This window comes from Electrophorus electricus, chromosome 7, assembly GCF_013358815.1.
Source record: "Electrophorus electricus isolate fEleEle1 chromosome 7, fEleEle1.pri, whole genome shotgun sequence".
In the NCBI taxonomy this organism is placed as follows: Eukaryota; Metazoa; Chordata; class Actinopteri; order Gymnotiformes; family Gymnotidae; genus Electrophorus; species Electrophorus electricus.
In genome coordinates this window covers 16,659,832-16,687,483 of record NC_049541.1, presented here as the reverse complement: position 1 = coordinate 16,687,483, position 27,652 = coordinate 16,659,832, and the positions used below count along the sequence as shown (strand labels likewise).

At 41.6% G+C, this 27,652-nt stretch overlaps 2 protein-coding genes across 4 annotated transcripts; one reads left to right on the top strand and one right to left on the bottom strand.

The window, feature by feature from the left end:
• Nucleotides 1-691: 691 nt before the first annotated feature.
• Nucleotides 692-23,176, bottom strand: LOC113569448 (deleted in malignant brain tumors 1 protein-like). The gene is given in 29 exon segments (XM_035528165.1): nucleotides 692-777; nucleotides 1,172-1,234; nucleotides 1,346-1,408; nucleotides 1,701-1,775; nucleotides 1,872-1,928; nucleotides 2,187-2,249; nucleotides 4,340-4,438; nucleotides 4,528-4,671; nucleotides 4,762-4,815; nucleotides 5,635-5,949; nucleotides 6,160-6,225; nucleotides 6,343-6,648; nucleotides 7,070-7,384; nucleotides 7,642-7,673; nucleotides 7,836-7,972; nucleotides 8,581-8,726; nucleotides 9,276-9,356; nucleotides 11,426-11,485; nucleotides 12,577-12,873; nucleotides 13,596-13,910; nucleotides 14,161-14,469; nucleotides 14,637-14,726; nucleotides 14,811-14,939; nucleotides 15,280-15,644; nucleotides 15,680-16,004; nucleotides 19,494-19,514; nucleotides 19,671-19,805; nucleotides 20,497-20,519; nucleotides 22,992-23,176. Coding segments are annotated over 29 exon segments (4,287 nt in total). The 3' UTR covers nucleotides 692-760.
• LOC118241650 lies at nucleotides 23,136-25,528 on the top strand. Of its 3 annotated transcripts, XR_004776269.1 has the most exons (7): nucleotides 23,136-23,310; nucleotides 23,397-23,465; nucleotides 23,559-23,651; nucleotides 23,764-23,793; nucleotides 24,280-24,386; nucleotides 25,043-25,370; nucleotides 25,472-25,528. XR_004776269.1 is itself a non-coding variant. In XM_035527971.1 (6 exons), the coding sequence occupies exons 1-6, from the start codon at nucleotides 23,175-23,177 to the stop codon at nucleotides 25,163-25,165; spliced, it is 558 nt and encodes a 185-aa protein (XP_035383864.1). In that variant the 5' UTR covers nucleotides 23,136-23,174; the 3' UTR covers nucleotides 25,166-25,391. The 3 variants fall into 3 exon arrangements, 2 of the variants coding, with proteins under 2 accessions (XP_035383864.1, XP_035383863.1); XM_035527971.1 differs by lacking the exon at nucleotides 25,472-25,528 and having other exon boundaries at nucleotides 25,043-25,391; XM_035527970.1 differs by lacking the exon at nucleotides 25,472-25,528 and having other exon boundaries at nucleotides 24,479-25,085.
• Nucleotides 25,529-27,652: the final 2,124 nt, after the last annotated feature.

Genomic DNA, 27,652 nt, shown 5'->3' with positions numbered 1-27,652 from the left:
TAGACACTAGGAGGGAGACCAATCGTCACACTGTCTTTATGGGGAGGCCAGTAATAAAAAAAGACATTAAATGGAACATTAGTTGTTTTAATCATAGACATTCTACTTTTAGCTTGTACAATATGTGAGTTCTTTATGAGCACAAGACAAAACGCACAGAAATGAAAGCCATTCGTAATTGTGTAATAACCTTTTATTAATTCCAAAGCTTTTACTCACAAGGCTGTTGTCAAGGCAGGTCAAGGTATCTATTGTGCATATTTATAGGATTCAGTAGTGAACCCATCTTTTAACACTGATGACTTTGTTGTAGGCCTATACAGAGTAAGGTTTGCATCTTTATACAGGACAAAACAGAATCTAAATTCTGGCTAACTGTGTATAAAACCGTGTAAACCCATAATAATCTTATGAACATGGTGCTAATATCACCATGGTCATGGGTTTGATTCCCAGGGAGCACATGCACTGAATACTGATAAACGAGCCCTTGCAACAAATAACATACATCAGCCATTTCAAGCTACCAAATTCAACATCATGCATGCAATATGTGTATAAAAAGGCTTAATATTGTATTTCTATGATGCTTTTATGTTTAAAAGCATTTTCAAAAATGTGTTCTGGCAAAAGGGTAAAGCAAGACATTGAACCATTTGTGATCTAAACACTTTGAGTTTCAAGAGGTCAAATGTCATTTCCTGAGCAAAAGCACTCTCATTCATGAGGTTTTCTCTGACTGAAGCCTTTCCTCTGTGTCTTACAGGTTATCATAGTCTGCAAGTAAAAGAACAAGAGTAAATATACCAATTTAGTTTTGCAAATTAATATTTCTGTATGTTCCAAATACAGGGTGCCTTGCAACATAACAAAACAGTGTTGATATAATAAAAACATAATATAATAGTCAAATCTTTTTTTAAACATACATTATTGATGCTTTTTAGATTTGGTGATTCTTCAAAGCACACAGATCACATGTCTATAATGTTTTAGATTGGTCCGTATTCTCACAGCACACATTATCATTACACTACAATACATCATGTGTCAAATGATACGGAAAGGCCAGTCTCTCATTATTAATAAGCAGTGCAGCTGGAATGTGCAAGTAAAGAGAAATAGAAACCTATTATAATGGGCTCCACCTAAACCGCCACTGTATTCTCACCTGTACCACCTAAAGAATCTTGTCCAGGGGAGATGACATCATCATAGTACTCTGGAGTGAGAGCTACACCAGCACATGTAAACAAGTTTTAATGCCAATGAGCAACAAGTCTGACATTAATAATGTGTTGATTCTTGTGGTGAGAATTCCTTTATCATTTTAAGAGAAACCAACCTGTTGTAACATGCAAGTTTGGTCCAACAGTAACAGCATCATCATAGATCTCCATGACATCCTCTATCAAAACACAAGATAAATGCCATCAGACATCAGTGTCATTGAGTGTTATTTTATGTGTTTAAAATTTACAGTGCAAATTGATGTAAAATTAACAAAAATAGCTTAAGAAAAATAATTGATAGTATATGCATCACTGTCAATGTTACAACTTCAACCTTGTGCAGCTTTGCCTTGTATCAGTGTCGCAAATTGACAGCAAATTAGTTACCTATTTGGGCAGTAGTGTGAGTAATGAAATTATTAGTAGAACTACATTTTCCAGAAGCAAGGGGGTTTTAGTCAAGCATACTTGCTACAGTATCAGGTGTCTGTCCATGTGTGATGTCATTGTAATTATCCTGTGGATTTTCTGTCCCTAGATCACCTAAATCAAATAAAATGAGCTGATGGAGTAATTTCAGTCATCATCATCTCTTTCATTTTAATGAAGTGAGGAATTAAACAAATTTAAATGACAGACCACTACTGGTGACAGCATCATCATAATACTCAGTCTTTTCTTCACTGACAGATTTTGCTGAAACCGAAAGAAAAGTGCATTTCTTGTAAATTATATTAAGATACATGTTGCATCCAAAGAGAATTGTCTATGAGAACAGTCACCAAAACTCTACAAGGTACCACAACTGGCACCCACAGCACACTGACTAAAGAGTTTTTAAAAAGTTGTATGTTTACAACAAAACAGCATTGATTGGAAGTGTAACATTATTAAAGAACACTATGATTTCTATCAATTCTAATATTTCTTTGTGAGATGTAATCCCACCCTTACCTGAGAGAAGCTCTTTACCAACATCTTCATAACCAGAATGCTGAGCCTCTGAATCGATATATTCTATCAGAAGAGAACAGAGCAATCATGAAACATGCTTGAAACAGGAAATCACGAGCATCTTCCTTCAGGGATAATAATGAGCTGTGAGAACAACAGAATATTTGTCCAGTTGACTGCAATGTTTCCATACAATACAAATACAATAATCCAGGGGTGTCACTAGACCCAATTTAATGGAGCATGTGCCCCACTGAAATGTTTCCATGCCCCACTATAATCACTGGTAAAATCCATAATGCTTTATATTTTAACCTTGTTGAGTAGAACTATACCATATAAATTCACTACAGGGACTACAGGTCCCATAATGACCCAGCATCTTTCCAAACACTTGAGCAGCTAATAATAATAGTGATGCCAGTATTTAAAAGCAAGTCAGAAGACAAGGTAATGATCATTTAAAATGTACTCACATATAACCATTTCACTTACCAAAAAACACATATTGAACCATTAAAATGAAGGCACTTGTTAAGTTAACAAGGGGGCACTGCTAACTAGATAACAAGCTTAAAATGAGAAATATAAGCAGTAAACTATTCATTTTGCAAATTTGTGTTATTTAATTAGCATGAACTGGTGATGCAAAAACAAAATCACAATTCACATGTAGTTTTCTCTCTCAAAGGAAACATTTCATAAGATTATTTGATGAGAACATGTGAAAATAGTATTAAAATGAAATGTAAATTCTTAAATGTAACATGTGAAAAAGTAATTTACATTTAATACATGACAAATGAGAGAGCAGGGAACAAGAGTGAGAAGAGAAGGAGAGAGAAAGCATATGCAGAACAGGTAGAAGTAGTAAGAGACAGAGAGTGTAAGGGTTGGCACCAGGCTGAGGCCCCTTCCAGCCACCAGAGGGAGGCCTTGAGTCAACCACACCACTAATCAGGCTTAACACCCAACAGTTGGGCTAGACCTTATATAAGCCCAGTGAACCAGTCATTCAGTGCTGGGTCTTTGCCAAAGTTCTGAGCTAAGCTCCTAGCCGGTAACTTAAGGTATTGAGGTCTGAGCTCTCGTACTACACCTCACTTCTGTGCTGTGAGGGTGTCCGTGTTTTCACACGTCCCCTCCCCTCTCCAGTTTTCCCTCTCAAGTCTGTCTTTCTCCGGATGCTTCCCTTAGCCGTTCAAGTTCCTCCTGTTTTGTGGTTTTGTTTGGGAAGTTTTAGTTGAGTTTTCCCCAGTGCATCGGGGGTTGCCATTCCTTCCCCTGGCGTCCTTTATTCTCCCTTTTTTCCACGCTCAGCGTGGTGTTTAGTTTTTTCTTTTGTTTTACCTGACCCAGGCTCTAACTGTTCGGCAAACGGGCCCACCATTGTTAGAGCGTGGTTGCTCACCCAGTAGGCTGTTGATATCACCCAGCTAACCTGGGATTGAGACCACCTTACAGAGAGCAGGGAATGGAGCAACAGAAATGCATATGTGCAGTTCTGCCCCTCCTACTGACTGGAAAACAAAGGGGCTGAGCTATGTCCTTAATTCTGTGTGTCTCCAAGTTTAGAAGATAATTCTTTAAATATATTACTTTACATCACTTTTACATATTCAGCATGTAAAAAAGTGCCTAGAGATAAACAACTGGAAAGGCACCAAATTGAACAAAGAAAAGACAGGAGATTACATTTGGCCATTAACAGCAATCATTGTTTAGATTGACAATGTTCTTGTATCTTTATCTTTTAATGTGTAATTTTACTTTACTTTAAATCTACTCCTATTTTTTAAAGCCCTTTCTGAGGTGACATCTCAGCCTTTATTTAAAACTTTTTTCCACTCAATGTTTCTATACATTTGAGCAAAGTACTTTGAATTCCTATTGTGCATGAAAGGTACTACATATTAAAATATGCCTTGCCTTACAAGCAGACATTTATTATGATACTGCTCAGACCTCTTAATGCAGTGAGCAGCAAGATGTGAAATGTCATAAGGTATGAAAAGAGTGCGATACAGTCACACAGCTTCAAAATAACAAATATAACACACAAGCTCTCATTTTTCTCTCACTCTGTCTTTTTCTTTTATCTCTGTGTCATACACACTAGGATTGCCTGCAATATTACCCTCCATATTACTCACCCTTTTGAACAGAGATGGGAGTTTTTCCACTGGTGATTCTGTGGTCAATCTCCTCATAGATTACTTCAGGCAAAGTCTTATGCCTCCTCTTATAGAGCACTGGGTGTGAAGACATGAGGAAACATGGCTTCAGCAAATTAATGGTGTAAAATGTCGGAAACCATAGATTATATGTGAATGTTCCCTACCTCTCCTGAGCACTCTGTTCTGGTAAACCAGCCCAGAGAGAAGCACCAAGGCCAGGAAGAGCAGCACTCCCAGTACCAGCAGGACCACTGAAGAGGTAACTGGTTGAGGTAGAGGTCGACTGGTTGTCATCTCAGATTTACCAACTGGACAGGAAATTGCAAAGGAGAACGTGTATAAACAGTATTTTTCATTTGAACATTTAAAAAAAAGAGGCAGAGGAATGAAAAGAGGACCTGAGATGGAGTTGGTGGTTACTTTGCTTGTAATCACAGGGGTCAGGGAGATGTCTAGAAATAGAGAACCAAATCAGTTAGGTGGACACAGAACTCACACAAACATACAAAATCAAAGCCATAATTAGCTTTATTCTCTAACTGACCCTAGCAAGTATATGTCTGTTATATCATTTAATTTACATTTCTTTCTAGACATTTTTGATATTATTGTTGTTATTGATGTTGACAACGATTTACCTGCAAAATCCAGCATTTCTCAGGTTATTAAAAACATTTATCATTGTCACTGGTGTTCATTGTCACGGACCAAATGTCAATATTTAATTGTGAGTTTGGCAGTTCTGGTAAGCCAAAAAGCAATTCATGAATAATGAAGCTGCAGATGACATTTATATTTGCTCACTTTTTATTCAGATTTGACTGTATACTAATGCTACTTCAATGTATAAGGACATGTATTTTCAGGGCTATACATTAGTTAGGAGGGAAGAACTTCATTACTAGGTTCTTCTCATTTCTTTAACTGTTCTCACTTCTTTGCACCTCTTCCTCATGACTTAACTCCTCCCTCTGGGGATGTGACAAAGAGATGCAAGGATGAGATGTGAGGACAGAGGGCTCAGTGACAACGTCCACCCAATGAGAGTCCTTGCTTACAGCAACATTAATAATTGATGATGTGCTGCACAGGTGTATCCCTCATCACCAGGTACAACACCCAGAGATACATAACAAGGTGTAATTAGCCTACAAACTAAAAAAAAACAAAAACATCAAAACATTGCAAGCACAATTTCTATTTTTCAGCTACTGAATTTGTCAAAGGAGTTATTTATTGAATCCAAAACCCTGTCTGAGGTCTCCTCTAACCTGCACAAATGATGCCAGCATCCTCTTTGTGGGAGCAGTCAGTGTGGTTCTTCAGTGAATAACTGCAGTCCCACAGGTGAATTTCATCCCCTCTACACTCCACTCTGTTCAACCAGATCGCCCCTTCACCAGCACCAAAGGCAGCACTCCCATTAGCACTCAGTGCCTTCCCACAGCCCAGCTGTCGGCAGACCACCTCAGCATCCCTGATGTCCCACTGATCATCACAGATGGAGCCCCACGCAGCATTATGATAAACCTCCAGCCTCCCAGAGCAGCTTCCCTCTGGTCCACTCAGCCTGAGAGGCAGCGGAACTATACCACAGACATATGACATGAGGAGAAAATACTGCACAGGACAGTTAGGGCAGTAACATAACTGTCTGGGTTCAGCAGATACCACATTTCGTGACAACTTTGACTGTGTGAAGTATTGATGTTGAATAATCCATTAAAATTTGCAATGATGGGTAAGATATTGGAAGAATTTTGATTTAATGCTCTCATTAATTAATGCATCCTTACCTGAGCACTGGCTTTGATGGGGAAATGAAGAGCATTTCACATGTTTTTGTAAATGTTTCTGCTCTTCTGTGAGTATGGTAAGAAATTATGATTGCAGATTTAACGCTCATGAGCATTTAATGATTAACTTCTCAGCTACTTGATATCTGCAAGAATCTTTACATGCAGGGAGAATCTGCCTACCTGAACAGGTAATGTGAGCCACCTCCTTGTCATTATCACACTTATTGTGCCCCCAGGGGTCAGATGGGCAGTGCCATAGAGTGGAATCATGTTTCCTACATTTCACCTGATCCAGCCAGTTAGGAGATGATTCCACTCTTGCTCTGGCCCCAGACTCCCTGCCTGTTTTCCCACAGTTCAGCTCTTGACAGATCAAACTTGCTGTTTCTTCATTCATCTCATTCACACACACATTCCCCCAGGTCCCATTGTAGAACACTTCCAGATTCCCTTTACACCCCTCAGTGAGTCTGATCTCTTTAAACTCTGGTGAGAGAAAATATGCAGACCACTGTTTTGTTAATCTTTATGATTCTTAGACCGTTCTACAAGAGCTCACTCTACCCAAAGTATAAATGCACAGTTGCCATCAGTGTCTTAATTACTGTTTTTTTTATGTTTCTTTAAACCCATATGAAACTTAGCTTTCTTAACATAAAACTTAAATAGCTAAAAGCAAATTAAAATGAGCATTATTAAATATGACACTGCTTTGGTGCAGTTTTGGGTTATCTTCTGTCAGAATTATTAGATATCATTCTTGTATGCTTAATGTCATAGACTTTTACATTTGACACTTGCCTTTGAACTGTGCAACTGTGTTACATTTTATGTTATCACTATACACTTTAAAGAAGAAAAGACAAGCAAATCAAATTCAAGAACAGCTGCAGTCAGCATACTCCACCTGAGCACACGACGCCTACATCCTCCTTGTGTCTGCAGTCATGCTTTCCTCCAGACTGATACCTGCAGTTCCACAGGGACGTCTCGTTCCCCTCACACTGCACCTCATTCAGCCATATGGGCCCGGTTCCAGGACCAAACCAGGCTGGTACATGGGCACTGAGGGCCACTCCACACTGCAGCTGCCTGCACACCACCTGGGCATCCTCAATATCCCATGAGTCATCACACACTGTCCCCCACGATCCACTGAGGAAAACCTCCAGCCTTCCTGCACAGTCTCCCCCAGATCCAACCAGCCTGATGGAGGAGTGGGCTGAAACACACACACACAAAGTGTGTATACACACACAGTCACACCTTAATTGTCCAGAACAGTTCAGACAGTTTAAACTCTGGTTTTGATTTACATAGAATTGTTCCACCAAAATAAGCACATGAGGTTATTATTTTTGTTAATGTGACAAAGGTCATGAATCCTCACACAACTGGTGTAGATTTTAGAGTAGAATAGGCAAGCATGTTATTAATTTTGTTAACAATTACCAGTTTTTAGGTTAATGTAACACTTACCAGAGCAGGTGATTGATAGCTGTTCCATGGAGCTGCAGGAGAGGTTGAGGAGGTTTGCAGTGCTGCAGTTCCCCAGATGAGCTTCACTCCCAGAACAATTGAAACCCCTCACACACGTGGCTGTGTTGATCAGGACTGGATGGAGAGGAGCTGGAGAAGTTCAGTACAGAGCCACAGCCCAGCTGTCTGCACACCACAGAGGCTTCAGATACACTCCAGGAGTCCAGGAGAACTCTCCTCCAGTCCTGGATAAAGTAAACCTCAACCTGCCCCTCACACTCCCTCCCTCCAGACAACCGCACTTGCCCCTCATGAAAGGCCTGAGATGAACCTGAATGGGAATATAATTAAACATGTAAATTAATAAGCTTATTTTAGCATGCAAAACATCACTAATTTCACTAATGTGGTGAACATGAGTGGAAGAGCTCACCACTGCAGATGACTCCAGCAGCCTGTTTATGAGAGCATGCTGCTCGACTCCATGATGAGATGGGACATTCTGACAGGTGTGTCTCATTCCCATGACAATCAAAAATATCAGCCCAGGTGCGGCCGCTCCCCTCCCCAAACCAGTCCGCCGCCAACAAAGCCACAGCACTCCCACACTTCAGCTGTCCACAGAGGACACTGGCAGCTTTCATATCCCAGCTAGCCCCACAAACTGAGCCCCAGTCACTGAGGTACAGGAGCTCCACTCGACCTGAACAGGAGTCCCAGCCATTCAACAGACGTACTGCTGTGTGACCTGTAAAACATAGAACTGATTACAGATCTCTAAAATGACAAGAACAAAGCTTAACTTACTATCTCATAGTTACAATATATTTCTGGCAGAAAAATGGCAAATACTTAACCTGAACATATTAGTCCCACATCATTGTAATGGGAGCAGTTCTGTTTGACTGAAGATGTTGGACAGAGAGAAACCTCAGATTCGTTGCCTCTACACTGAAGTTCCTCTGTCCACACCTGACCCTCCCCTCTGCCAAAAGCAGCTGCTCCCAGCACCTTCATAGGACGCCCACATCCTAGCTCTCTACAAACAACCTCTGCATCCTGTTGGTCAAAGTTAGCATCACACACTGTGGCCAAGGTATTCCCATGAAGCACCTCTACTCTCCCAGAACACAGGTGAGGACCATGTGTAAGTCTGGGCATTTTGTGACCTGTGTGTAAAGTAAAATCATTAATACCATGGACAACACATATAAGAATAAATGGTCTATAATCATTCAGTTACTTAAAACATACTATGAAATTTAAAATCGGAATCATCTCATCTATGTTCTGTGGGTGATGGGTCTAGAATTAATCACAAATATGATATTTCTCAGATGTTTATACAAATCATTCTAAAATAGATTAATAGAAAATAGACTGATTGAATAAACACACTGATTTAAACATACCTGAGCAAAATAATTCAGCATCATAATAATGAAGACAGCTATGTTCACCCCAGCCCAATGATCCACAGTGTTTCACTGTAGACTCAGTTCCACTGCAGTCCACATGACTCATCCAAATTGGTCCTGACCCTGGTATGTAACCTGCGTTAATACTCAATAACTCTCCACAGCCCAGCTCTCTACACACCACTACTGCAGCTATTCTACTTATACCAAAAGCACACACTGTTCCCCACTGTCCTCTATGAAGAACCTCCACTCTCCCAGCACATCGACTTCCACCATCCACCAGCCTCACACTTCCTGTATGGCCAAGAACAAGAACATGATAGAGTAACAAAGAGAGATAGACAGATCATCATGTACAATGGGTTTTTAACACAGAAAATGTGTTTTATGTAAAATGTGAAATCAGTTTTTAAAAACAGAATTCTTACCAGCACACACCAGTCCCACATCACTGTCATGAGAACAGTCATGTTTGACTGCAGATGATGTTGGACAGGATAAAATATCCGATTCATTGCCTCGACACTGAAGCTTCTCTGTCCACACCTGGCCCTCCCCTCTGCGAAAAGCAGCTGCTCCTAGCACCTCCACAGGAGGCCCACAGCCCAGCTCTCTACACACAACTTCTGCATCCTTCTGGTCAAAGTCAGCATCACACACTGTGGTCCAGGTCTTCCCATGCAGTACCTCCACTCTCCCAGAGCAGCGAGGACCACCAACCAGCCTCACTCCTAAAATATTAGTATGGGGAATAGAGACCATGGAACACATTCTAGTAACAGAGAAACTACTTACATTATTGATTTTTTAGAATATTTCACTAGACTATATCAGACCATAACCTGGTTCTGTTGTCACCCACATACTGGCCTGTTGTCTTAAAACAACCTGTGGCAAATAAGTCAATAAAGAGGTGGTCACCAGAGGCAGAGAAGGCTCTGCAGGTTTGCTTTGAGACTACAAACTGGCAAGGACATTATCACAGTATCACAGACTGTATCAGCGACTATATCAACTTTTGCACTGACTTCATTGTTCCTGTCAGGTGGGTACGTTGTTTTCCTAACAACAAGCCATGGGTCACCAAAAACCTGAAGGAACTTCTTAATAGGAAAAAACAGCCTTTCAGACTTAAGGACAAGGAACTATTGAAGGGAGTGCAGAAAGAGCTTAAGGCGAGAATCCGGGAGAACAAGGAAGGCTATAGAAGGAAGCTGGAGATGAAGCTTCAGCAGAATGCAAAGGAGGTGTGGACAGGCATGAATCAGATCACTGGCTTCAAAATAAGGCAACAGACTGCTGGGGGCAGTCAAGACAAGGCCAATGAGTTGAATGTGTTTTTTAACTGGTTCAGCACAACACCCTCCGTCCACACCTGCAGAGGCATCTCCCCCACTTCCTCAACATCAACACCTCTTAAACATCAGTACCCACCCCCTCTCACCCTACAGTCATTATCTGTTGAGTCGCAACTTTCACAACTCCCCCACCCAGTAGTAACAACCAGCCAGGTGAAAAGACAGCTGGAAAAGCTTAGAGTCCACAAAGCTGCAGGGCTGGATGGAATCAACCCAAGGGTACTGAAGGTTTGTGCAACCCAGTTGTGTGGGATCCTTCAGCAGATCTATAACCTGAGCCTTAAACAGTGGACCACCAATGCGGTGGAAAACCTCCTACCTAGTTTCTGTTTCAACGAAGTCCACTACCTCTTCCTTGAATGACTACAGACTGGTGGTGCTCACATCTCATGTCATGAAGGTCCTCGAAAGACTAGTGCTGTCATATCTTAGACCTATAGTCAGCCCTTTCCTGGACCCTCTGCAGTTTGCTTACCAGCAGCAGGTAGGTGTGGTTGATGCTGTTATCTACCTACTGCAGAAGGGACATGCACATCTGGATCAGAACAATTCCACTGTAAGAATCACCTTTTTTGATTTCTCAAACGCATGCAACACCAACCAACCTCTCAGATTGGGGGAGAAGATGGAGAGAATGCAGGTGGACATGTCCATGATCACCTGGGTCAAGGACTACCTGTCTGACAGACCCCATTACGTGCAGCTGGGAGCAAGCCGATCTGAAGTCTTGGTCAGTTACATTGGAGCACCACAGGGAACTGAGCTCTCACCTTTCTTATTCACCCTGTACACGACTGACTTCCAGTACCGGTCTGACCTATGCCATCTTCAGAAGTTTTCTGATGATTCTGCGGTGGTTGGATGTATCAAGGAGGGAGAATACAGAAATGCGGTTAACAGTTTTGTAGAGTGGTGTGAGAGGAACCATCTGCTCCTCAATGTGGACAAGACCAAGGAAATGGTGGCAGATTTCAAGAGGAGGAGGACAATGACCAGTCCTTTTACCATCAAGGATCAGGATGTTGAGCAGGTGGTAACGTACAAATACCTTGGTGTCATCAGAAGCTGTGTACAGGAAGGCAATGAGTAGACTTTACTTTTTGAGTACGCTCAGTTCCTTTAATGTGTGCATCAATATGCTGATAATGTTCTACCAGTCTGTTGCCATGAGTGCTATCTTATTATCTTTTAGTCACAGACTCATTCTGCTCTGCTGTAGTAAGTAGCGGTACAGGAGATCATTCGTTCCAATTGCGAGCACACTGTACAATCCTTCTTTGTGTCGGGACACTACTGAGTGGTATTGAGCATTAGATAATCGTGCTTATTATTAATATCCACTCTGTTGTCATTCTCTTCTGCATTCACTGCACAATCATATATACACACCTCAGTGAATGTTTGTATTGCACTGTCACTTTGCCTGTTAGACGGTAAACAGTGAATGAGCGGAATGAGCGGACACCTCACTATTTTTACACTTTGCAAAAGACATACATACTATATCTTTGTATCTTAGTTCTTATTACATTTCTTATTTTTATATATTGTAATTTGTTTTGGTTTTATCTGCTTTTTTGCACTGTTGCCTTTTTTGTACCTTGACCTACTGCAATATGTCAATTTCCCCCTGGCATTAATAAAGTGATCTATCTATCTATCTATCTATCTATCTATCTATCTATCTATCTATCTATCTATCTATCTATCTATCTATCTATCTATCTATCTATCTATCTATCTATCTATCTATCTATCTATCTATCTAGTTCATGCATGGTTCTTCTTTAATGGCAGCAAATAATAAATATATTATTAGAAAATAGGTTTTGTGGGTGGTCTAATAAGTGACAAGGGATATTTTAATTTCCTTTACAAATGCTGAAGAAAGAAAGCACAGCTGTTTTATCTGAAAAAGGAACTCCACCAGAATTGTTAACAACTGATCTATCATAGCATGTCACATTCATAGGATCATGTCCATAGAAGCTTCTAATGATAATGATGCCATGCTTTCCTTTTATTAAACAAATATACAACTGAAATGCACAAAATTTGTAATGTCATAACTGGTATAACAAAGTCTGAAAGCTAGCAAATATGCAGAAATGCCAGTCGAGGTAAATATATCCATTCTAAAGATTAGTATTATTTACCTGAGCAGATAACTCCTGCATGATGACAGTCACTAACCCTTCCAATTGAACCACAGTTCTTCAGCATAGACTCTGATCCACTACAGGCCACTTCATTCATCCAGATTGGTCCTGATCCTGGTCCAAAGTGAGCTTTACCCACTGCATCTACAGCCTCCCCACAGCCCAGCTCTCTACACACCACTGCAGCATCTCTCATATCCCAGCCTTTATCACAAACTGTTCGCCACTGTCCTTGATGAAGAATCTCCACTCTCCCAGTACAAGGCCTGCTGCCATTCGCTAGCCTCACCATGTCTGTTTGTCAGGGAGAGAGAGAGCAAGAGCAAGAGTGAGAGAGAGAGAGAGAGAGAGAGAGAGAGAGAGAGAGAGAGAGAGAGAGAGAGAGAGAGAGTGATTAAGTTGGGAGGGAGGGGGGTATGCGTAATTGTCATGTAAGTCACTGTTGTTACACACAGGCCACCAGATGGAGGCCTTAGACACTTCCCACTTCCACCACCAGAGCACATCTGCTCCAGAATACTGACTGGTTTCCATAGTTCGTAACTCTGCACACTAAGAACTGTTTGGAACTCTTTAAATGTATTATTTAAACTCGCTTGTTTTATTGTGAAGTCTTGCCACTTTTCTCTGTCTGCATTTCTGTACTGTTTATCTGATGCATTTGGCTCTTTTTGTTTCTGACCCTCCTTTTTTATTGGTTTGTGATCTTAGCCATTTGTGTTTTGGCATTGCTGCCTGATATAGAATAATTCCCTGGTTTTCTGCCTCTATGCTTGTTAAGACTCCACTTATTGTTGCTCTGTGTTCTTTAACTATTTCCGCAGCAAAAAATCTGCAAATTAATCATAACACTTCCCCAGCTTCAGCATCACCATTACAAAGAGAAAATGCTAAAATGATATATAATTCATATATAGAAAAAAATATACATATAACAATGGGTTTAAATTGTAAATAACATACATGATTAGTGTCAGAAAAATACAAGATTAACTGTGAATGCATGCATTTCTTACCAGCACACACCAGTCCCACATCATTGTCATGTGAGCAGTCATGTTTGAGAGTAGATGATTTTGTACAGAGGAGAATCTGGGATTCGTTGCCTCTACACTGAAGCTCCTCTGTCCACACCTGGCCCTCCCCTCTGCCAAAAGCAGCTGCTCCCAGCACCTCCACAGGAAGCCCACAGCCCATCTCTCTACACACAACCTCTGCATCCTGCTGGTCAAAGTCTTCAATACACACTGTTGCCCAGATCTTCCCATGAAGCACCTCTACTCTCCCAGAACAGCGAGGACCACCAACTAATCTGACCCCTAAAGTGTTATCTTAAAAGAACAAAGAAAATTCAGTGCTTCCAAATTATTATTATTCACATGTTGAAATGTGAATGTATTTGCTGGACAATTAAAGTCTCAACCCTTAAAAGTCATGGAAAATCTTGAGATGGAGGTGGGAACAACACAATAATATGCATTATATTTTTAGATTCATAAATGACAAAGGCAAGGAAATTAATAAATGTTGAGTAGTAAACTCTAGCATTTGAGTTTTATATTGAAATTTAGAGCATCTTACCTGAGCAGATGACTCCAGCATTTTTGGTTTGATTACAGTCATGTTTACCCCAACCTGCTGATGTACAGTTCTTCAGTGTAGACTCTGATCCAGTACAGTCCACATCATCCATCCAGATTGGTCCTGATCCTGGTCCAAAGTGAGAGCTACCCAGTACATCTACAGCCTCCCCACAGCCCAGCTCTCTACACACCACTGCAGCATCTCTCATATCCCAGTCATCATCACACACTGTTCCCCACTGTCCTCTATGAAGAACCTCCACTCTCCCAGAACAGTGACCACCACCATCCATCAGCCTTACACTGTCTGTTCAAAATGAAAATTAGGAAGAAAGAAAGAGGCAGAGAGGTATGGAAACAAATCAGAAAAAGAGACAGTTGTGCAAGCGAAACAAAAAAATGTTAAAATCTTACATAACTTATAATTACAGTTTGAGAATTACATGTTTATATATGAATTACTCCAAATCTTACCCCCACACACTAGTGTCACGCCATGCTCATGAAAGCAGTTGTGTTTAAGTGTAGATGATGAGGGACAGAGGTGAAACTGAGATTCGTTGCCTGTACACTGAAGCTCCTCTGCCCACACCTGGCCCTCCCCTCTGCCAAAAGAAGCTGTTCCCAGCACCTCCATAGGAGGCCCACAGCCCAGCTCTCTACACACAACCTCTGCATCCTTCTGGTCAAAGTCAGAATGACACACAGTGGCCCAGGTCTTCCCATGAAGTACCTCCACTCTCCCAGTGCAGCGAGGACCACCAGCCAGCCTAACTCCTAAAATATTATTATGGGGAATAGAGACACATATAACTTATTGTGATGACCAAGTAATGCTTAAATAGATTAATATTAAGGTAATGCTCTAATTAATGCATGGCTCATATGGTTTTCTTTAATGTCATAAAATATCAGTAAAAACCTTTATGTACAAAATACTGCCAACATACAAGACATGACAAACACAAATAGTGAGAAAGGTTTAAGAAATATAATACCTAGAAAAACACACAAATTTGCCAAAGACATTTGAATGTAGAGCCATAGTGACTAAGTCTATATTAGGTTGTGAATTACAATCAGTACAGATATCATATGCAGATGTATTGTAGTTTACCTGAGCAGATAACTCCAGCATTTTTAGTTTGATTACAGTCATGTTTACCCCAACCTGCGGATCTACAGTTCTTCAGTGTAGACTCTGATCCACTACAGTCTATATCATCCATCCAGATTGGTCCTGATCCTGGTCCAAAGTGAGAATTACCCAGTACATCTACAGCCTCCCCACAGCCCAGCTCTCTACACACCACTGCAGCATCTCTCATATCCCAGTCATCATCGCACACGGATCCCCACTGTCCTCTGTGAAGAACTTCTACTCTCCCAGCACAGTGAGTACTACCATCCACCAGTCTCACACTGTCTGTGGGAGACAGAATGAATAGAGTGAAGACAGTCTATTCTAAATGTGAAAGTGTAGTACATAAGCAAAGGGAGATGTGGAAATATGTAATTACTTAAAATAAATGTATTTCTTACCAGCACACAACAGACCCACATCGTTATCATGAGAGCAACTGTCTTTGAATGAAGATGTCGGACAAGAGTAAATATCAGATTCGTTGCCTCTACACTGAAGCTCCTTTGCCCACACCTGGCCCTCCCCTCTGCCAAAAGCAGCTGCTCCCAGCATCTCCACAGGAGGCCCACAGCCCATCTCTCTACACACAACCTCTGCATCCTGCTGGTCAAAGTCAGCATCACACACTGTGGCCCAGGTTTTCCCACGAAGCACCTCTACCCTCCCAGAGCAGCGAGGACCACCGACCAGCCTCACTCCTAAAATATTAGTACAAGGAATAGAGACAAATGTAACTTAATGTAATGACTAAGAAATGCTAAAACAGATTTCACAAAACCATGTTAACTTTTGATTCATTTTAACTATGTTTTTATTCCTTTTCTTCATGACTTTCTTTTTCATTTATTCTTTTTTGGTTGTTTTGTTTTGTTTCTCTCTCTCCCTCAGCTGGTTCCAACCCTTTGAGAGGAGTCTCACTGCAGAGCATGCATGATAGTAATCCTATTCCACAGACAACAGACTGGTATACCAATGGGTTTCTAAACCTCCACAAACCAAATACATTTGTGAATTGTTCCATAATATTGTAACAGCTTAAAACAGCTGAGAAATTGTAGCAAAAATCATTAAATTCTGTAAACTGACAAACTTTATATTACATCAATGGCAATGTGCAAAGTTTGCAATGACAGTTTGTGACCTCAGTTCCCTAAGCGAGCCCTGTCTGACTCCACTCCCTCCTGTTGCAAGTATTGTTCAAGATTTGTTTAATAATGACAACAGGTTGTCACCAACACAAGTCAGTCAACAAAAATTAAGAGGAGTTATCCTTCTGGCAGTGAAAAGAGAAAGAAGAAAAAAGAGGATGAGGAGAAAAAGCATTACTAGTGAGTGGGGCAGATAATACTAATTAAATATAATTATTAATAACTAATTCCTGCAAGTCTAGCCTTAAATGAGGGAGAGTCACACTTGAATAACATCCACTAGAATTACATTATTTCATTTGTTTACCTTGACATTTAATATTAGCTAACCTAGCTTGCAAAGCATCTTAGTGTGTCCAGCTCAGTTTTCCATGACATGAGTCAGAGTCAGTAGTTGACAGCTAGTTGACTCAGTAGTGTAGCTAGCCTATCAGGCTGTCAGAACGTAGAAGCTAGTAGTTATAGTATTAACACTTCATAACCAGTCAACTTGTTCTTGGGCATTGTTACTGAAATAAACACGGTCTCTGCAATTTCTAGAGTAGGTAATGTTTTACCTGTAGTTTTACAGAGCATAGGTAATGGAGTGATTTGGAGGGGGGAATTAGATCATTTGAACATAATTTTTTCACTAGTTAACTGATGAAATCTGTGTCTAACTGAGCTAAATGTCAAGCTATGAATGCTAATTTATGAACTTTAGACGGAAAGAAGCTTGTAATAGTGTTCTCTGAATTACTGAGGTGTATTGTTTGTTATACATTATTGTGCTATATGTGCAGTGAGGTTTGTGTATTTTATTGTATTTCCCATATCTGTCATGGTTTTAATATAATGAAGACTATATACTTTCATTAAAATGTTGTTATTTATATTTATATTCTGAAAATAATAGTACTGTTAACTTTTGAAATAAAAAGTTAACATTTTGCTATTTCTTGTTGGTGTCAGATTATTTATAAGATAATGGCGATGAACACTGGTTGGAGGGGCCTCTATGAATTTTTGCATAGGGCCCCAATAGACGTTAGAATCGCCACGGCATAGAAATCTGCATACATACATCGGGGATAAAAGCTGGCATTAAATAGCAAACGTTGTGACAAGCTGTGACGTCTTTCTCGCCTTGCCGCAAAACTTCTGGTGTGAAATATTTAATCTGCCAATGTGATTCAAAACAAGACAAGAGTAATCGAACACATTGCTTTCTCTACTATGTTGGTTTACCATATTGAAGAAAGAAATCCATAAATCGATAAATACATTGCTTTTATGGTGCCCATTTATTAACTTATTTATGTATGGTTGTGTTTATTGATTGATTTAGATTAATTTTTTTAAATTTCATCCTCCATTGGAACTGTTGAAATTGACCACTTCGATATTTTTGCATGTTGTAAAAATGCATTAGATATACTTCAAATATACTAAATATTAAATTTGTGTATATAATATATTGTATGTTGTGTGTGACATTAAATAATATATAATCTATAAATAGTCAAATATGATATTTTCAGCCCAACTGTATTGAAACTTATGTAGGCAAACGATATAATTAAGACATTTCTGTCCCTACTGTACTTTTATAAAAGTTATTCAGAAGTCAGAACCTAAAGTCAACTCAATTTAGGTCAGCTAAGTTTAAACCAAACAAAGAGGTTCATATACTCATGTGTATTATTAAATGAAAACAGGAGTAATATGAATGAATGAACAGAAAAAAATCAAGCTGTTATGGAAAGGATCAATTACATGTGTTCTGTTACGTAAAATTCCACGTGTTTTGATAAAATGGAAGATTGAGCAATATCATCATAGATATAATAATAATGATAATACATAAAACCTACAAATATATGAAATACATAATAAAATTATGCAGCTATATTACTACTACCAACACCACCAACACCACTACTACTACTACTACTACTACTACTACTATTACTACTACTACTACTAATAATAATAATAATAATAATAATAATAATAATAATAATAATAATTTTACAAAGCTGCCATCTATGTTTGTTGAGGACACATAACCACGCACCAGCAAGCAAATACGAACACTATCACTTAAGTTACATGAAATGAAACCACCTGTTATACTTTGAGAAGGCAGATTGTCTTAGTCTGTTAAAACTGTAAATTTGGAAGCAATTGTCTGTGGAAATGCTACATCTTTCAAAATACTATACCACAGTGACAGTTATGAACATCATTTACTTGTTATGGTCATATTTGCTGATGGTCGAGTGAAAATGTGAAGCTTACAAATCTGAGTCCTCCTACCCTAAGACCAAGACAATTAATTTATGGTTTCATATACTACAACACTATATATGGAAACAAACTCCTTTACCAGTTATATGGAATCTTCAGGTCATTCCAAATTGTGGATTGTTATGTACTTTGCACATATAATAAACTACTTTATATTATTAATTATACACCTTTGTGTTTTTTTAAATAGACTCTAAATGTATATACTCTAACCTAGCATAATTACTGTATAGTGTATTATACACATACTACAGAAATGGACAAATACATCAGATTGCAAATATTATAACATCAACATAGTCTTTTAATAGTTATTTTGTTCCCTATTGTGACCAAAAAATAATACTATAGTAATAACACAATATACATATTATATAAATATAATGTTGCATGATACATTCTTCTGTATTTTATTGAATGTTATTGTTCACTATCAGATAATAGTAAACTTTGAAAGAGATTAACACAAGAAAAGATTAGATAGTTCCCTGGCCTAATATAATTCCCAAACAAAGTTTGACTCCATTTGCATCAGTAATTTTGTATCTCCATTTCATCTAATATTGTTTCTTCTAAAGACTTTTTTCATCATTTAGCATTTGTTTTTTTGATAGATAAATAAATAAATAAGATAGTTGGCAAAAAGATTTTAGGAAGTGTGATGTTTAAAATGTTACAATTAAACAAAGTTTTAAAGTGGACCACTGAAAAAATTAATTACATTTCAGAATGAGAATTAGTACGGTTTACCTGAGCAGATCATTCCAGCATCTTTATCATGATTACATTCAAGTTGTCTCAAAATTTTAGAAGCTCCACATGTTTCCAATGTAGGCTCTGATCCAGTACACATCCTTGGATCCATCCAGATTGGTCCTGATCCTGGTCCAAAGTGAGCATTACCCAGTACATCTACAGCCTCCCCACAGCCCAGCTCTCTACATACCACTGCAGCTTTTTTCATATCCCAGCGAGTATCACACACTGTTCCCCACTGTCGTCTATAAAAAATCTCCACTCTCCCAGCACAGGAGCGACCACCATCCACCAGTCTCACACTGTCTGCATACCAAATAGAAGATACCAGATGGAGATAGAAAAAGAGAGACAGAGACAGAGATAGAGGAAAAGAGAGATAAAAAGACCATATTAACTGCACATGAGTTATGTATGGCTATGTATGCCTGCCTGTTTATTCTGTCCCTTCTTTTATGTGTAGCTACAGATGTAAAAAAGTCAAGGAATAACTAAATTACAATAGTGTTAAGATATAAGCAAACACATTATTATTATTAATAATAATAATAATACGAATAATAATAATAATAATAATATGATGATGATTATGTGCTCAAATGTGTTTTTGACATGAGGACTTACCAGCAGTAGTGAGTGTGACTGTGGACATCAGAAGAATTAAAGTCAGACAGCTGTCCATCTTCCTCTGCCCTGCACACACTCTTTGTTAAACTCAGCAGGCAACCTTTAACTCCACTACCACAGAGAGACTGAAGAAACTGGGTCCCCCTAGCCCCCTATAAAGAGAGAGAGAGAGAGAGAGAGAGAGAGAGAGAGAGAGAGAGAGAGAGAGAGAGAGAGAGAGTTTCTAACAGCCACCAATCACAATCACTATTACCTTATTAGACAGAGAAGTATAATCATCAAACATCTTCAGTGACAAATCAAAAAAGTATTTTTAAAAATTTCTCCATATATATCAAAAGAACGTCAGGGCGGATGAATAGAACTCCACCTCCCGTCTCTAGAGGCGTGTGACTGAGGAGAGTGTGGTGAGAAAGTCACCAGCATACAGGAGACTGATTTCAGCGAGAGGAAGCGCTCAGTGTAGATTCAGCTTTAATGCCACCTGCACAGAGCTGATCTAAGCACTGATAAATAACCGGTGCCAAACGCCACTCCTCTACACATGCGTAGAAATGAGTTAAAACATATAATTATTATTTTTTAAAACCTGAATCAGGGAGCAAAGGAAACATGTGAAACTTCCATCATATTCACATATTAAGGTATTAGCCCCAACCAAAAGAATCCAGAATGATAGAAAATGGTGTAATCATGCTGTAGGGATTGGGATTTTAAAATAGTTAAACTTTTAGAAAAAAAAGTCTCATGGCAAACGCCACTCAGAATTTCGTAGGTAGCCATCAAATTATTGAAAGCGGAATTTACTTTATAGACTTTTTTCCCTTAACCTGTGAGTCAGCGATAAAGTGAATAATGTAAGCGTATTGTCTTTCACTTGTAGGCTTGTCCCACAGTGTCAAATGAACATTGAAAGCACTCAGCCCACCCTACACGTGGAAAGCGGCCATTACTATCGCTGTACTATTGCGAATTTGTTATTCGCTTGATTCTGTGTAGCATGATGTTCTTTCGATGAATTCTCAGTAAAATAAAATTTTTTTCCCATCGTTCGCCCGCGAAATTGCGTTCAAGAGAAAAAGTTCGGAAACGCTGAAAACTGACGCTTTTCAGAAGCGAATCATTAAGGAGACGTCTAAAAAGTGCAAAAGAGGAAGGTTTCGTAAGCTGTTTTTACATATACTATAAAATGGTTAAAATACTAAAACTGAGCGTAGTAAAGAGAGAAACACCGTTTATAACACTACAGTTCCATTCTTCTAAAAGAGCTCATTGTTTATTTTTTAGTTTAGTCTGTACCATGCCTGTTACACATACAAATATAAAATAATTTGTAAAAATGATGGCTTTTTCCAAGCCCACTACAATTTTCAGTTTCCACAAATACACAACAGTAGAATTCCGATTAATATTTATTCCTGTTTTAATCAACACTACTTCACAGTAGTAATGATACCTTTGGTACGGATGTTTCGACTCTTGTGTTGAATTTCTTAAGCGCAATGTTTCGAAACATTGCTCCGAAAGGTGAAGGGTGTTCTGTTGCGTTTCACCTGTTTCGACAGGTGGCATGAAGACCGGCAGCTTCTACGTTTAATTGACGGTGTCTGAAATAAACCTGATCATACATCAGTCTGAACCGTAAACGTCACGAAAAATTGAGAGTCTTGTTGTGGAAGTTTTTTGTGAGAAGAGAGAGATTTTGAGAGATATAGTGACATCACGACTGACAATGCGTTTAGTGATGATTATTCGCTATATTTGAGGTTAGAGACAGAACATATTTATTGATCGGCTAGTGAGAGACAGCAGAGTTATAATTAGGATAGCTACAGTGACATTACTATATAGAAAGTGTATATAGAGAATGTTCCTCTGGTTTACTGGCATGCGCTACGCAAAATGCATGCCACCAACAAATGTTCCATGTGAACGTTGCTTTCCACACCTTTTACAAATTGGTAGGGAGATTAAATGCCTATTGCGTGCATGACATACAATCTTTTGTTCCAATGTTGTTCCAAATTGTTCCAAGTGGTTCTAAAAGGCTTGCGTCCTCTCATTGGTCTGTTACAAATTATTTTCCAAAGTCAGCAGAGCGCCATTGGCCTGTTCCAATGTGACTCTCGATTTTTCATTGGCTCTCTCGTTGCTATACGGTTGCCGTCTCGTAGCTGTCACAACACTGCTGTCAGTTCTCACGGCGTGCGGTAAGTAACGCCGGGTTCGCCTATTGTTTGAAGTTTAGCCCTTCGATTCGTTTTCTCTGTAACTTTTACGCTCTTGTTCTTTACATGGCTTTTATTCTCTACGTCTACGTACGTCAAGAATGTACTGTAAAAGTGAGATTTAATTAGCAGCTAGAACCGACCGACCGAGCTAGGTCGTTTATGTCCGAAATACAGTGTCTGACTAGATGACATTAAAATGACTGATTAAATGGACCCAGATAGCTTGCATGCGCGTCTGGAGTGGTGCTTTACAACTCGAGATTGACTATAATGCTGTATTCTATGTATTTAATGTATTGCAGACGCGCAGCGGTGTACTGCGTTCCTTAGAAGTGTTCACTAAGCAAAACGCGACCGTTTTGGTGATATTCTATATGTGACACTGATGTGTGTGTTCTTCTTTCTACAGTTTGGGTATTCACTAGTGATTCAAGTAAGTAGCCTGTCAAAGTTTTACGTGTGCGCGTCGTCTTTTGTCTCCGCAGACGCGCGTGCGTGTGCACGACGCTTGTGTCTTTTCCTCTCTTGTTTCATTTTGGACAGAATGGATGACAAGCCCGCATTCAGGCGAGAGACCTTTAGCGAGCCCACCCTCCAGCCTTCGCCCGAGACCGTGGAGCTGTCCAACGCCTACAAGCGTCGGCCGACCCCGTCTTGGGTTTGGAGCGCCCAGAGGATGACGGAGGAGGCCAAGGACCGCGTGGTGGCGAGCGTGGGCGATCCCGAGAACGCCCGGCCAGTGCTGAGCGAGAGCACGGTCCAGTACCGGGGTGAAACATTTAAATGGCTGCTGAGCCACGAAGTGGGATATGCCGTCATGGTGTTGGCGGTCCATCAAACAGGGACAGGTCCTCCTCTCCTGGGTGGGAGGACCAACGTCTCGTCGGCTTCGGGGAACATCAGAGCGTCTCGTATAGGGACCTGTATGAGGATAAGGACAGTTAGAAGAGGAGGTAGATGTTGAATTCATGCATGACGAACAGAACAGCATTGGAACATGGAAGGTTTTGCAGTTACACGCGGCGTTTTGTTAATCCAGTTACGTCCTGTGGATCTGGCGGCAGAAGGTTAGGCCTGAGAGCAAGATGGAGGCACTGCAAAAAAGCAGGTGCGTGTGTGCGTGTGGACGACTGATTCATTGAATGCCTTTGAATGTGATCCCTTTCTTGTGTCTGAAGTTGCTCCTTGTGTCTGTACGCAGGCGTCTTCAGCCATCGGAGTTCCAAAGCCAGGCGCGCACAGGAGCCTTCCTACGCCAAGCTGCTGGCTGTGTCCATGGAACTGGATGCTGAAGGTGAGCTGTGCTGCTGAATGGACTGAGTGAACTACACAAGTATAAAATTGAAGGTCTGTCTTGTTGTTTGTCCTGACTGTAACATGTTTTGTTGTGATACATTGTAATGCAGCTATAATGGGAAGGACTTGGAAGTGGTCAGGTAGGTGATGTGAGATGGTGGTGTTAGAATGACCTGCACGGTTATTAATTCATTCTGTGGTGCTCTTCATATTTGCTGGCTAAAGCAGGGCACTGGTACCTCAGTGGTTAAGGTATTTGACTTGTAATTGGAAAGTTGCTGGTTCAAGGCCCACTGTTGAGCCTTTGAGCAAGGATCTTAGCCCTCAGTTGTGCTCATTAATAATTGTAAGTTGCTTTGGATAAAAGTGTCAGCTAAATATAAAGTGTATCATCTTCATTCCATCTGCTTATTTCATTACCATAGCTAAACATAATGATATAGATTTGCTTTACACTGCTGTTGTCATAGAGTGGTGGGTTGGGAGCAGCTCAGTCTTCAGTAGCATTAGATACTTTCAGCTTCTTGGCTGTGTTAGTCGTCCCTGCAGGTTCATGTGCACCCATGCTGTGATGTCAAGTGACATCTTTTGCCCTTTTCTAAGCTCATTAATGTGTGTTGTTCCAGCTCTCTTGTCCTCGACTCCAGAGGTCCCTGCACCACCCCAGCGCTCCCTGCAGATGGCTGAACCGGAAAAGCAGACTTCGCAAATGCAGCCAATGCCCACTGCTGAGGTGAGCAGCACCACCCCGCCTCTGGTGTTTTTGTGGTAGGTTGAGGAAAACACCAAGCACATATATACGATGCATCTGTTTGTTCGTTTAAGGTGCTTCTGCCTGAGGGCTGGAAGCAGATGCTGCCCAGAGAGCAGCATCAGTGGGTGAGCTGGGTGCTCTTCAACAGAGAGCAGTCTGGGAGGCCAGTGCTGACCAAGAATCTACGTCTGTGGTGGTCGCCTCCCGGACCCTGGCTGGTTTACATGCAACCTCCGTCTTTGTTCAACGCCTTCTTTCACAGCAGACTGTTCCTGTGGATGCCGTACCGCATGTCGGCATTCAAGCTGCTTTACGCACAACCCGAGTGCCGTCGGCTGGTCCATAAGCTGACGGCCTGTGGGCTGTACAAGACTTTCCGGAGGGTTTTGGATTTCAGTGGCTGGTACTTCATGGCCACTGTGAATCTGTAGTGCCGCTGCTGTAAGAAGAAGGTGGCGGGCTAGTCGCAGGACATATTGGATCAGCTGAACCCCGTCCATTGGGCGAAGTTCCCAGTGGTTCTGACATACGTGTGTGTGTGTGTGTGTGTGTGTGTGTGTGAGAGAGATATTTTGTGATGGATTAATGTGTGACCTGTTGGTTCCTCTGTGTGATTTTGTGTTGGCATTCTTTAGCCTGTCCTGCGACAAGGGGGTCGTTTGCCTGATGCGGGGTCGCTCTCTGGGGAACAGTGTGACCTCGCTGCACAGGCATCTGTGCGTCAGGCACAGACAGCAGTGGCTGGCCAAGTCCTCTGAGTACCTTTTCGTGCTCAAGAAGTTTCTATCCCTGGGCACCGACCCCAGCACCATCACCCACCAGCTGCCCCCGATGGTGTCGGTGCCCACTCCAAAATGACTGCTGACAGTATACGCGCAAGATGTGCTGTCACAGCTTGAGCAGTCGAAGGCCAGGGTTACCTCCATCTACGGAGCCATTTTGAAGATGGACTCCACAAAGAAGGTAAGCTAGGGTGCAACACGCACGCACGCCGCTGAACAGTAACCTCTACAATATGCATGATTGTCACATGTGTGACGTGTTGTGTGCCTATGTTCCACGAGTGGGACCAGCTGGTTGTCAGGCTGGACGTGTGGCACTTCATGCGACGGTTCGCGGTGGGTGTCACCATGGACAGTCACCAGCTTTACGGCCTCTTCATAGGCTACCTCTCCTTCTGCGTCTTCGAGTGGGACGTGGATGATGTGGCCCATCTACAGGAGGCCAAGCAGTCGGAGCGCGGGGAGGCCCCCTCAGTCCAGAGGCCGCCTGAATGACGCTGGGTCTTTCAGCAGACCCACCATCAAGGAGCTGGCTTGGCACTGTCATCTCTGCCGCACACGCAGGGCCCAGGAGACTGAGCTGCTCATCCAGGAGCTGATGGAAGACTATATGGATGTGACGGATACAATGTGTGTCAGGCTTCTGGACCGCAAGAAGATGGAGGACATGTGGCAGACCCAGAGGCGCCACCTCCACTGCATTCAGGACCCTCTTGGTGTACAGCTGTACAGGAGGGTGGGGCAGGTGACCAGGGGAGGGGTCGTCCTGCCCGTGTATCGCTGTGCACGCGGTTCCACTTCCCTGGAGTCGTTCCACCTGCACCTGAACCCATTCATACCTGGTAAGTCCCTCTCTCTCGCTCTCGGTATGCATGTCAGCACTGTTTACTAAAAGCCTCCTTTCCTTGACTGCTGCAGGTACAAGTGCAAGTGCCCTGCACTTTCAGGCATACCTGCTTGAACGGTTGGTGAGGTGGAACGAGGACTGAGTAGCAGCAGCAGTGGAGGGAAGTGATCCTACTTAGGTCTGCTACAGCGGCCAGCTGCAGGACTATGCCAACCAGCTGAGCGAGCAACTCCTTAGGCTCCAGCTGGACTACACTAGGCCTGGAAAGTATACATGTAACATCCTCTCAATCTCTCTCTTTCTCGCTCTCTCTCGCTCTCTTTCGCTCTCTCTCGCTCTCTCATATTCACACACGCGCGCACACACACACATAGCCCTTTTTTCCCCTCTGGGATGTATTCAACACACTTGTATAGGTGAACTCATCGGGGTGGAGTACCTGTGCATTAGGACGTCGGCAGGGATACAGATGCTCCAGATGGGCTTAGCGATGAGGACTTTCCAGAGCTGGAGGACGATGGATTCAAGGATGTGGACGTGGGGTTCAATGAGTCTTGAACCACTGCCGCATCTCCATCACGCAGCAGTGGGACCTCGATCTCTGGCTGCTTCTTTGCGGACCCGGTTGTAGCGAGCCAAATCCTCTGCGACTGGGCCAACCTAGCAGACCGTGCCTGATGGCCCAGTTGCTACCCAGACTCAAGCTTTGTCTGGGGATGAGGAGGATATAAGTACATTGTAGTTCTTTCTGTTCACTTTGTGTTTACATGTACAGTACAACACAAGTCCTAACCAATCCAAAATAAATGGTGTTCAATTAAATGTTTGTGTGCTTCAGTCAAAAAGTGTATTTTTCTTTCTTTTATTTTCAGGAGAGCCTGGGACCTGCTGCTGTTCTAGGTTACCATCATGTAGTAAACCTGGCCAACAGTCTGGTGGACCTGCATCACCAGGCCTTTGTGACACAGCAGAGGGTAGACAGCATCGTTGCTCTCTGGGAAAAACTGCCAGAGAGTGACGAGGGCAGTGTTGCCTACCCACCGCTTCACAGAGACTTGTCAAGGAATGGTTTAAAAAGCAGCCAATCTAAGACCTCTGTTGTAGCTTGAACAGAGAGTCTGAAGCGGTAAGCACACTCACAGTAATGTAATAAGTTTCCTTAAGTTTGACTTCTAACTGTGTGACTAATTGATTCTGTCCGTCTGTTTGTCTCTCCTTTTGTATCTTCACAGCTGCTTCCCTGGACAAGGCAGTGGGCCTTCCTTGTGTCCCAGCGTCAGCCGCCTTGTTGGCTTCACCTGGCCGGTCGGACCATCACTGGCATCAGGGTAAACAGGTGGGCTGCCATCATGAGGGACTATGGTGTCATCAGGGACGTAGTCCTCGGCAGCCCCAGCCTCATGGCCTGGACCTGTATTCAATTTTTTTAGTTGAATCAGCGGACACTGACCCAGTGGTGAATTTTCCAGGTCTTAGATTGATCTTATTTGCACTGTGGACTATACAGGCTGAGTCCTAAGAGGCTGTGCTGCATTTTGTGTTACAGAACCAATGCCAGGAAGAAAAAGCAGGAACAGGATGTTCTGTGCCTGAGCGTTGGCCAGTCCAACACTCCG